The sequence below is a fragment of the Somniosus microcephalus genome, chromosome 19 (genome assembly GCF_052327205.1).
Source record: "Somniosus microcephalus isolate GS21.2 chromosome 19, FLI_Smic_1.0, whole genome shotgun sequence".
Classification (NCBI taxonomy): Eukaryota; Metazoa; Chordata; class Chondrichthyes; order Squaliformes; family Somniosidae; genus Somniosus; species Somniosus microcephalus.
In genome coordinates this window covers 52,711,998-52,724,434 of record NC_141005.1, presented here as the reverse complement: position 1 = coordinate 52,724,434, position 12,437 = coordinate 52,711,998, and the positions used below count along the sequence as shown (strand labels likewise).

Genomic DNA, 12,437 nt, shown 5'->3' with positions numbered 1-12,437 from the left:
TACTCGCTGGAGTTTAGAAGAATGAGAGGGGATCTCATTGAAACTTATAAAATTCTGGCAGGACTGGACAGACTAGATGCAGGGAGGATGTTCCCGATGGTCGGGGAATCCAGAACCAGGGGTCACAGTCTAAGGATAAGGGATAGGCCTTTTAGGACAGAAATGAGGAGGAATTTCTTCACCAGAGATTGGTGAACCTGTGGAATTCTCTACCACAGAAGGCAGTAGAGGCCAATTCATTAAATATAGTCAAGAAGGAGTTGGATATATTTCTTAAGGCTAAAGGGATCCAGGGGTATGGGGAGAAAGCAGGGTCCGGGTACCGAACTTGGATGATCAGCCATGATTGCATTGAATGGCGGAGCAGGCTAGAGGGGCCGAATGGCCTACTCCTGCTCCTCTCTTCTATGTTTCTATATTTCTAACCTGTCCTAATATCTCTTTATGTGGCTTGGTGTCAAGTTTTGTTTGATAATCGCTCCAGTGACGTGCCTTGGGAAGTTTAACTATGTTAACGGTGCTATATAAGTGCAAGTTGCTGTTGTTGTATTACATAGGCCCGTAATTTCCGATCGGAGGCTTCCCGCGTGTGGAGGCCTCCTATCGAGAAAAAATCTACAAACTTACCTGAGGGCTCCTGAGGTCTGGACACTTCCGCTCCTGGGCCTCTCCAAACTTGAAATGCGCAGGGCCCACGTATCCCAGAGGCGCATGCAGTTCGCAAGCGTCCCTGGGATCATGTGGGCCAGGCCAGCCAATAGGAAAAGGGAATCTCCCTTCATACACTTGACAGATAGACCTGTCAAATATATGAATGGAGATCGGAAATGCCGGTTTTCAGCGCATGCGCTTCGCATGTCCCTACGGGTGTGTACACAGCTCGTACACACCTGTAAGGATCGGAATATCCGGCCCATAAAGTTAAACATGTGACTCGAGTTCCCTGTGTTAACCAAGAGTTTTTTTCCCCCAATTTCAGACAGACCTTTAAACATTAATCTTTTCCCTTATGTTATTTGCTATGTTTCCTTGTACAAGTCTGACGTGGCAATTTGTAGAAAATGAGCATGTGCCCATGTCATTTACCACACTCCATGAGCATCCAGGATTTGCTGCTTACTTAACAGTAGTCGGCCTGTCTGTGATCAATTGCCATTGGGAAATGACATTGTGGGCTCCACTTATGGCCCTTGTATGGTAAATATGTCTGTGGCATGCAGGCATAATTTCTTCTACACTGGGCAGAACTGGCAGGATTTCCAAGCAGAGACTGTCTGTCATCCCATTCGTCCAGCTTCCAAGTGTGATATCAAGTTGGGGGGAGGGAAGAATGGAAGTGGCGCTTGCTCCCCGTCCTCCTGAACTTTGGAACATGGCCAGAAAGGGACAGATACCTGGCAGAAACAGGTGCCACCCAAATTCAACACCCTTCCCATCCAGATTGCACCACTTCTGCACCCAAAGCAGGCTGCAATTTCTAGGCTAACATCTGTGAAACAAATTGTTTAGGGATGAATAACAATGTCAAAATGGTGATTTAGAGCATTCACTCAATTAACTTTAGTGATCAGAGAACATTTTGAGAGCTTTCTCTCCTTAGAGATTTTTGATTACTCACATCGCCTCAGGAAGTTAAGTAAATTAGTACAAACGTACATAAGTTGCAGCAAGGAGCAGGTACAATGGGCTAGATGGCTTTCTCTTGTTTCTTACTGGAGGTCTGGTTGTATGATTATCTCAGCAATATCTTTGCTATCCACACAGGAGAAACAGAAACTCTGTGTCGTTCCTGCTTTACTATTAATGGCCTTAAAGATTGTTATCCTTTGCAGTGTTAATGCTGCTTACATGTTAGAAACAAAAAGTAGAAAGAGAAAGCACAAAGCATGTTGATGCATTCTACTGAAGGGCCTTGACATTACACCATGGGATTATAACTTACGAATGCCTCAATGCCTTGTTTCTAATTCCACTACTTTAGTAGCGGCTTAACACATTTATTTTACAAGAGAGGAATTTCAGATGGATGTGTTAAGTGCTCTTCTTTTATTATCCAATGGTGTCATGTCAAATAAATTAATGTGTAGAAGATAATATTGTGCACCAAAAATAAAAGTCATTAAAACAATGAAAATACAAATCTAGTTAAAAATAATTGCTGGTTTTATTCATTAAATATGTCTTTTAACAGTATGCATATTCTCATGCCCAGCAGTTCATCCCATGCATAAGAAGCTGAAAACAGCCTTCATCTGGTAAAAGATTAATTGCTCAGCCCTCTACCTGACAAGAATGTTATGCAGTAGGGACCAGCACCACAGGATGAATCATGTTGGCAGGATAAGTAGCAACAGATGAATTAGAACATATTGGTCTAGCTTTGAGTCTACGATGTGTCATGTTCCATCCGGAACAATTACAGTTTAATTTGCACTACTTTTTGCCATTTGCAGTCCCCTCACACGGTCACTTCAGGCTCCTATTTGTAGATTAACACATTTCAACACGTAGCTTGCGGAAGCACAGCAGCAACATGAAACGCTGGCATAGGCAACATGTACGCCATAGCATGCTCATAATTAGAAATAATTAGAAACAAAAAAATCTGCTCACACCTCGCTTCTTTCCTGAGGACAATATGCTGTATAAACCACACACATTTATATTTGTCACAGTGGTAGTACAAGCTTTTTATATTGCACATTACTGAAATTCTTGGAAATGTATAAACCTGTTGTTTGATTCAGCAGCATGTAAATATTTACAATTGGCAATTCCAGAGCTCTAGGCTGTCCACACAGATAAGAGGTCCAGTAATCTATCCCTTTAACTCAAACTTCCAAGAGAAACCTTTGCTACTACTACCTTTGCAACTTGATGTGAAACATGCAATAAATTTTACTTTAGGAATGTACAAGTGGCTGATTTATGCACAGATACATCGCTATTATAAAAATTGGGTAGTGCAGTGTGTTAACATCTTGCCCTTGCACCCCATACTGTTGGGGTGAAAGTCTCTTTAATTAAGGAACCTAAGTGAAGTGAGCTTGGCCATGTGCTATGGAATATGAAAATAACTTCCGCCTGCCCATCTGCCCCCATCCCCACTCCACTGCAAATCTTGAGACAGGGTCATTTGTGTGCCCGGTGAAGGTGCTTGCACCATTCGTGGTGCTACTGGGGTGCCTGCCCCATGGGGGCAGAAGGATATTCGAGTAACGTCTTCCATCGAGGGAAGGCAGGAGTTGGGTTTGTCCTGCGTGTCCATAGCAAGAACCAAAATCAAAGTTGCAGCTGCTCTAATGTCGCCGCGCCACTTCTCAAATGGTAATCAATCTCTCTGAGATGGATTACTGTTGGGATACGACATTGTGGAGTCTGTTTACAGCACTTACGCAGATAATATACCTACTTCATGCAGGTGTATGTACTGCTGGATATAATTGGCAGGAGTACAGGTTAATGCAGCAGTTCAAAAAGTAACATCATGCAGGTAGAAGGACTTGCGGTCCCTCCATTGGAATTTCTCAGTGAAGCAAGGAAGGGCAGACACCATATAGAAATGGGTTCCACCCCAAATTCAGCACCCATCTCCCATTTGATTAAGCTAATTCTGCCCCCAAAACAGGCCAGAATTTCTAGGCTCAAATCTGTTGGGATTTGCAACAGTCTTACTCCACCAAATAAAAAACAGCTGGAACATATCAAAATACGAGATGAATTTTGAACAGGAATATTCTCAAGTGTAATCTCCACATTTTATAGAAGATTTTATGAAGCATTGTCATGTGAAATTAATGCTGCTGAACAAATATAATTTCAAGATTCATGTATTCTCTGTATATCTGAAAAGAGATAGTAATGCTTTCAAGTATACATCCTACAATTGCTAATGTACTTAGATTGAATACATACTAAATGAAATTGTGGTTAATCTTGAGATTTTCAATGATGTCAGTTTGGTCATTGGACCTCAAGACTTAATTTTTCTACTACCATGGTCTGACGTGTGGAAACCTATCACGATGTTGAAGAGTCTCCAAACTAAGCTACTGAGAAATCCAAAAAGTAAAACTCCTGTTTACCCACTATGGAAAACACACTATTTTCACATAGGGACACACTCCACTTAGCCAAGTCCAGAGATCTTAAGCACACATTGGCATGAGAACGACCAAATGCCACCGAACAGCTCCACCACTTGCAGGTGTGGAGCTTCAGCAACAGCTTCTTGCCATTCTGCAAGCCAATCACGGTAGGTAATGATCCCTAGATATATCAGCATGTGCTTTCATACCCAGCCTCCAGATAACGCCTTCCAGCAGCTGTTATCCCAAGTCTCAGAATTTCCTCATGAGATATACGATGATCATCTGCCATCAGCATGGTGGAAGAACCTACACAGGTCAACTTATGACATGCCAGTCACCTTGATGCTCTAGATGTCCAAATTCAGTGCCACATACCAGATTCACTCATCACTGGCTGCTTAATTCAGGTCCTTGTGTGAAGGACCTTGTTAAATCTGCTGATGTTGACTTCCCTTCCAAGGTGCTGAGTAAGAGGTTGGTGTAGGCTAGAGCCCTCCTACCCTGCAACCGTCCTTTATGCCACAAATCCACCTTTTAGCTTCATCCTGGATCTTACACATGGGCCAAAGGAAGCTCCTCTGTAGCCTATTTGGAAACTCTGAACCATGAAGGAGAACTGTTTCAACACATGCCATATATATAACCTGCCCTGGAACTTTGCCGTCATTTAAGAAAGACAAGTGCCCTGTGCCAATTCTCAGCATAGTCCCAAAGGACTGTGTCCAGACTGAAGCTAATATCCTCTATGGCCCCAGGTACCCATAAGAATCAACAACTGAGACAAATGCCCCTTGTATCTTCTAGTCAATATCTTTGTGTATATTCCAACTAAATTTTTCTACTCTTACTACAGTATTAAGTACTATTATTATCCCTACTCCAAAAAATGATTTGCTAAAGTTCCTGCCGCTGCACAAACATGGCAGACTTTGACCATAATTAAAACTTTGAACAACTCCTATTGCTCCCATTTTAATTACTGTATTTCCTGGAACGCCAGTGCTTTTCTTTTGAGAAGACGACAGAATTTTATCGTAGCTAGGCCCATTACTGACAATATCGCTTTGAAATCAAGCGCTGTAAAGATCAAATAGCCTCAAGATCTTTAAAACCAAGCTCTGCTCTTTAAGATACACTACATATCATTAGCTTATTCAATTAATTTCCTGTCAGATCTTGAACTAGATGTTACTCTGCTATGATTCTCAGAGCATGGTGTAGCCTGAAATAAGCGATGTAATGTCACTGATTCAAATATACCACCTTTGGTTACCAATAGCTGGTATAGCTTTAGCAGGTTACCTTCCAAACGGTCCAATATTGAATCAACAACTGCTCCTCTACAAAATTTTCAAAGTACATGTGGGGGTTTTTTTTGGAAGTAAAACAAACGACTAAACCAACACAATATTAAAGGGTTAATGGGATTAAAAATGAAGTGGGGCTTTAAGATTCCAAAATAGATGGCTGATGTTCTTTCAAATTGAAATGGCTGGATTTTGACCTGGAATAGACCCCTTGTTCATGCAACGACCCATTCAAAATGACTTGCGTTACTTACTTGATGAAAAATTGGCTTCAGTGTGAACTGGAGGAGTGGAAGGAAGAAAAGACGGGTATCCCACAAAGAAGGAGCGCAAAGAACGTTCGGAGAGAAGAGGGGAACGTTGAGCAGGGATGTTCTCGCAGCTACCAACACTATTGTGAATCTTCAGGTTTAGAGGTTTGTTCTTTTTCTTTGCTCTGGCAGAATGATACAAAGGCAACAAATCAGTAAAGACCTATTCACATGTACAAAATTAGCCCTCAAATATAATGAAAGATTCACTGCTTAGAAAGCATAATGACTACAGAAAGTGCTGGAGCAGGCCACTCGAAGAGGTGCAAAACTCTTGCTGCCTCTGTTCAACCTTGATCAGTTTTTTAATAACTTGCTGCAGTTTTCCCGGGAAACCCAGCCTCCATTGGTTAAAAACAAAACTTTCGGTAAAATGGAGGCACACTGCATCCTTAAAAGATTTTACTGACCGACCCATCTCCTGAGAGCAGATTGGTCACACGCGCCCCCCAATCAGTCTCTGTTAAAACCGAAAGTGGGTGTGTTGGAGACGGATTGGGGTCGGGTTTGAGAAATGTAAAATTTTTTACCTCCCACCCACCCCAACCCACCTGTCCTTGGGGGTTAAAATTCCACCCCCCACAATGACTCATGAGGGAGTTTATCAAGAGAAATAATCAATTAATTGGCTCTTCTAAAGGGGAGAATGGGGGATAATTAGCTAACTCTACACAATGCACTCAAACTAAAAAATGACATTGAGTATGAAGATTAAAAAACTGACATTGAAATAATTTAGCACCGGCTGCTAATCCAATAGCTTTCTAATAGTTTCTGATCGCCAATGCTGTTATTTGTGACTGATTTTTAAGAAGGATGCTACTCTTGTTGCACATGTCCTTAAACGTGGTCACTGTAATATGTGCTCAGTCAATGCTGCCTTATATCTAAGCTAAAGTTACCCAGTAAAAATCCAGCCCTTGTTTGATACCATCTTTAATTCTCAAATTCCTTTTCTTTTTAAATCACACAATTCAAAAACATTTCACCAAAATGTTTGTGGATTTGCTTTTGTGCACGTGCTTTATTTGCAACCCTCCAGACACATGCGAGATATAACCTTACAAAACAACTGCAGTCGAGACACAAATATGTTTGTACCATCCTCACAGCAAGACTCCGAAAGACATCTGTGATGATTCATTCCAAATATTAACATTTTTGGCTGCAAATTAATTTTTGAATTTACCCTTTAACTTTTCAGTTCCAATATTAAGCTCACCACAAACTTTAGGGGGTGAAATTCAACTTGCGTGGTAGTGCAAGACGGGCGGAGTCGCATCTGCCGCCTGTTGTACGCCCCGCCTGATATTCAGTTCTATTGCAGTCAGCTGGTGGGGTGGCGAGGCGACAGTGAAGTATGGTGAGGTAGGGTGTACCAGATGTTGAGAGGCCATGGGGACTTATTGGTGCTGTTTGTGAAGGAGGGGGGAAGTTACCAGAGGAACACGTTTGTGGCTAAGTTTGTGATTTCTTTTTTTAAGATTTTTTTTAATATAGTTTTTGTGTGACAACTTATTATTTTTAGGAGTACATAGTGGTATGGTTGAAGAACTCTCATGGTGCTTGCTTAGAATCATAGAATGGTTACAGCACGGAAGAAGGCCATTTGGCCGGTCGAGCCCGTGCTGGCTCTCTGCAAGAGCACTTCAGCTAGTCCCACTCCCCTGCCCTTTCCCCGTAGCCCTGCAAATTTCTTTCCTTCAGATACTTATCCAACTCCCTTTTGAAAGCCGTGATTGAATCTGCCTTCACCACCCTTTCAGGCAGTCCATTCCAGATCTTAACCACCCGCTGCGTAAAAAAGTTTTTTCTTACATCGCCTTTGGTTCTTTTGCCAATCATCTTAAATTTGTGTCCTCTGGTTCTCGACCCTTCTGCCAACGGGAACAGTTTCTCTTTATCTACTCTGTCCAGACCCCTCATGATTTTGAACACCTCTGTCAAATCTCCTCTCAATCTTCTCTGCTACAAGGAGAACAATCCCAGCTTCTCCAGTCTATCAACGTAACTGAAGTCCTTCATTCCTGGAATCATTCTCGTAAATCTTTTCTGCACCTTCTCTAAGGCCTTCGCATCCTTTCTAAAGTGTGGTGCCCAGAATTCGACACAATACTCTAGTTGGGGCTGAACCAGTGTTTTATACAGGTTCATCATAATTTCCACACTTTTGTACTCTATGGGCTGGATTTTCATTGAGGGGGGTAGGAGGCGGGACTACAACTTTTGGGGTTGTAGTCCCGCCTCCATCGAGTTCTAGCCAACCCACACGATTTTGACTTGATTGACCTTGTTGAGCCTGCCCAGCGGGCTCAGCAGGCCAATTAAGGGCCACCCGGCAACAGGTGACGTCACAGATTGATATTTCATCTGTCAAGACCTTTTGACAGATGAAATATCAGTGTTTGACAGCTGTTTGAAGCTGTCAAACACTGACAATCTGCACTCCAGGTTAATTCCTTCCTCTCAGGATGATTTAGAGATCTCCCCGGAACAGAAAGCTGAATGCTGGAACTTTTGACAGTTCACGGCCATTCTGCTTTCTGTGCCAGTGAGATGAGTGACTCCCGAGACCTGAAGGAAGGAAGGCTGTAAAGGTAAGTAAAGGTTAGTAGAACTTCTTTAAACACTTTACACAGACCAAACACACTTACCTCTGCACTCATGCACCCATCACTCACCTGAACACCGGACATCTCGGCCCCTCCAAGCCCTTCATCCCGACGGCCCACCTCGCTAACTTGGCATGGTTTGGAGCCGTCGGGAATCCCACATTTCAACAATGAAAATAGGGATTAGGCTAAAAACTGCCTGTTAACTACCTGTTAACAGGCAGTTAATTGGCACTAATCCCCTTCCCGCCTCGGGGAGGCGGATCCCAGTGCGGGTCAGGTACCCGCCTCCTTTGAAACTGGCATGGAGGCAGGTTGGGGGCGAGATGGGTTCCTGCCCCCCCCCCGATTTCGGGATTTTAACCCCCCACACACCTCCAATCCCGCCTTCACGGCCCAATGAAAATCCTGCCCTATACCTCTATTTATGAAGCCCAGGATCCCGTAAGCCTTTTTAACTGCTTTCTCAACCTGCCCTGCCACCTTCAACGATTTGTGCACACATAGCCCTAGGTCTCTCTGTTCATGCACCCCCTTCAGGATTGTACCATTTAGTTTATATATCCTCTCCTCATTCTTTCTACCAAAATGTATCACTTCACACTTTTCTGCGTTAAATTTCATCTCCGACGAGTCTGCCTATTTCACCAGCCTGTCTACGTCTTCCTGAAGTCTATCACTCTCCTCCTCACTGTTCATTATTCTTCCAAGTTTTGTTTCATCTGCAAATTTTGAAATTGTGCTCTGTACACCCACATCCAAGTCATTAATATATATCAAGAAAAGCAGTGGTTCTAGAACCGACCCCTGGGGAACACCACTGTATACCTTCCTCCAGTCCGAAAAACAACTGTTCACCACTACTGTCTGTTTCCTATTGCTTAGCCAATTCCATATCCATGCTGCCACTGTCCCTTTTATTCCATGGGCTTCAACTTTGCTAGCAAGCCTATTATGTGGCACTTTGTCTAACGCCTTTTGGAAATCCATGTACAGTACATCAACCACATTACCCTCATCAGCCCTCTCTGTTACCTCATCAATCAAGGTTAGTTAAACACGATTTGCCTTTAACAAATCCGTGCTGGCTTTCCTTAATTAATCCACACTTGTCCAAGTGACAATTTTGGGGGGATTGGGGAGAAAGGTTTTGTATGCTGTGATTAGTGAAGAACAAAAGTAGAACGTAACCAAGGTGAAAAATACAAAGCTGTAAACATTTATCAAATGAGAAAAGGAGAAAATTGACTAGTAGCTCAATGGTTACGTGATATAGGACAGACTCAACAGCTGTTGCATGGATGATAGACACAGGAAATTTTATGGTAAAATGGTCAAATGTATTCTGAAAGCATCTTTATTGTCTCTGTATTCTTTTCTCCCACTGGAACTATGCAGATGACCAGAATATTTCATTGTTCTCCTTTTATCTTGAGGACATGAGGTAGTGTTTCCTGTATTAGTACCATACAATAGGATTTCCTTCTACAGCAATCACAATTTGTGTTCGCGAAATTAGTTCATCTTGAATAATAATTAAATTGTAAAGCCATCATATGCCTTTCTGACAGATTCATTATTTCTGACCGGAGAACAAATGAATGGCTTTTGAAATTGAGATATTCATTTTGCAAAATAATACGGAAAAACAATGTAAAATGTAATGAGACATTTATTGGCTCTTGAATGTGATAAAAGCAACAATACAAATACTGTATGACAAGACAAGGCACATAGCAACATCAGAACAGCCAGCTGTATCGAGAATGGCTTGTGGTACTTGTCAAAACAAGGAATAGAGCATCCAAAATGGGGGCTAACAGCAGTATCACACAGCACCACAAATATTATCTGTAGCTATAAAATAGAATAATGGCAATGATAATGTTAATTAGTTAATACCATGTTGAGCTTTTCATTTAAAACTGTAATATGTTGTAGTAAAACAGTGTGATAGTTTTAACTTTAATTTGCAACAGGACTTTAATACTCTCCATTTTATGAAAATATAATGCAGGGAATACTATAGGGAAATGTTACTGGTTTTTATTTGGGTTCATCACACTGGGGTATCATATCATTAACAATGAATAAATGAATTTATCATGACAAATGTTATTCCCACCCCCACATTTTGTGTAAATTTCCACAAAATAGTTTGTTTATAGAGTGTATAAATTGTGACAATTCCTCCTTCAAGTAAGAGAGAGACTAACAAATTCCACTCACTAACTGACTTGGAGCAATTTTCTTTTGAACTTAGCAGCGCCCTGGTTTATACTGTCTGGCTGAAACAACTGTTCTGCAGCCCAAGGAAGAGAAGAGTTTCTCACTGGTGTCAGGTCAGCCGGCAGTCTGGATTTATACTGCAACTTTAGCATCACTACAAAGCAGAAAACACTAAAGTTGCTGTGTAAACATACCCAAACCAAGTCAAGGGGGGGTGAATACTGGACGGTTCGTATAATGGGGGGCAGATGCGATACGGCCCATTTTGCATCCCCGTACCCAAGTCGAATTTCACTCCGAGTGTGATTACCTCATTATCTCCTCCAGTCCCTAATTATACAGTTGCTTCGTCTGCCATTGCTAATATTTTAAGGTATTTAATCTTCCATCACCAATCCTTTTGTGGGGAAGGGTAATCATCTGTCTTCAATCTGTTGTGGCAGGTAATCTTGTATTTCCATTCTTTTGGGACACTTACTGTTGCCAATCCTCAGGGCACTCAATGTTAGCCCTTTATCTCCATTTTCTTGAGGCACTTACTCTGCCATCTCCAGCCTGCATCTTCTTTCTTCCTTGCTGCATCTGCTGCATTTTGGGCTGCTGTAATTTTTGCCCTAACCCAATGGCTAGCTCCTGCCTTATAATAAAAGTTACATTTCACTTTATTTCAGGATTCATTTCCTCTGATTAAAAATAAAATAATAGTTATTTGAAAGCATAATTGAGCTGAAGTTTAAAAAAAAAAATCATCCTAGCTTTTATAGTTTGTAATGGAATCATTATTCCTGAATTGGATGTTACGGCACCTGCATTTAGTTAGACAATTTTCATTATAGCCCACTATATATTTCTGTTAATAGTTTAAAAATATGTAAATAAATTAGCTTGCTGCCATGTCTTGCAGATCATAGCTCCATTTCTATGCCATCCAGCTAATTCAAACTCCTTGACGCAATTTTCTTAACAGCATAAGAAGTCTATATTAGCATTAGGAGGCAGCTGCGGCTCAATGGCAGCACTCTCGCCTCTGATTCAGAAGTTTTGGGTTCAAATCCCACACCAGAGACTTGAGCACATAGTGATACTTCAGTGCAGTACTGAGGGAGTGCTGCACTGTTGGAGGTGCCGTGAAACCGAGGCCCCATCTGCCCTCTCAGGTGGATGTAAAAGATCCCATGGCACTATTCAAAGGAAAAGGAGGAGCTCGCTCTGGTGTCCCGGCCAATATCACTAAAACAGATTTTCTGGTCATTATCTCATCGCTGTTTGTGGGACCTTTGAGCCACGTTTCCTACATTACAACAGTGATCACGTTTCATAATTAAACGCTTTGGGATATCCTGAGGTAGTGAAAGGTGCTATATAATTGCAGGTTCTTTCTTTCTGTCTGGGATAATAAAACACTGTTGAGCACACCATGCTCGTCCCTTTGCCATTTGGATGTATTTTGAATTAACCCTAATATTACTGCCTTTACTACCCTGTTTGGAAGATTGTTGCAGACATTCACCATATTCCTAATTCTTATTCTTTCTCTTATCTAGGTTCTGTCATGATACCCAGCATTCTCTGACCAAGGGAGCAGGCAGGCAATCTGCTCACACCACTTCTGCCAAAAGATGCTTTTGAAACAGACGAGAATCACAACAAAATATTTATTCCTCCAGCGAGATGCAAAGTGAAGATTCCACAGGGGCATGAGGAAACCAGGAGAGGGCTCAAATGACAGAAGAATTAAAGTGCTCTGGGTTGTTATCGGGTAATTACTTTATTATTAATGCATTACTTGACCTCTGGGAGGCCTATAGAATTTATTCAAGAATCTTTTGCCTTGAAATTGGGCTGTTGAATATTAGCATACAAGCAAACAATGGGTTTGTGTGAAAT

At 41.8% G+C, this 12,437-nt stretch overlaps 1 protein-coding gene across 1 annotated transcript in view; it reads right to left on the bottom strand.

Moving 5' to 3' along the window:
* ksr2 (kinase suppressor of ras 2) overlaps positions 1–12,437 on the bottom strand; it is a 568,763-nt gene that overhangs the window by 211,108 nt on the left and 345,218 nt on the right. Inside the window, exon 5 of the mRNA XM_085961784.1 lies at positions 5,653–5,834. Within this exon, the coding sequence (XP_085817910.1) occupies positions 5,653–5,834 (182 nt within the window). The remainder of the gene's footprint in view (positions 1–5,652; positions 5,835–12,437) is intronic.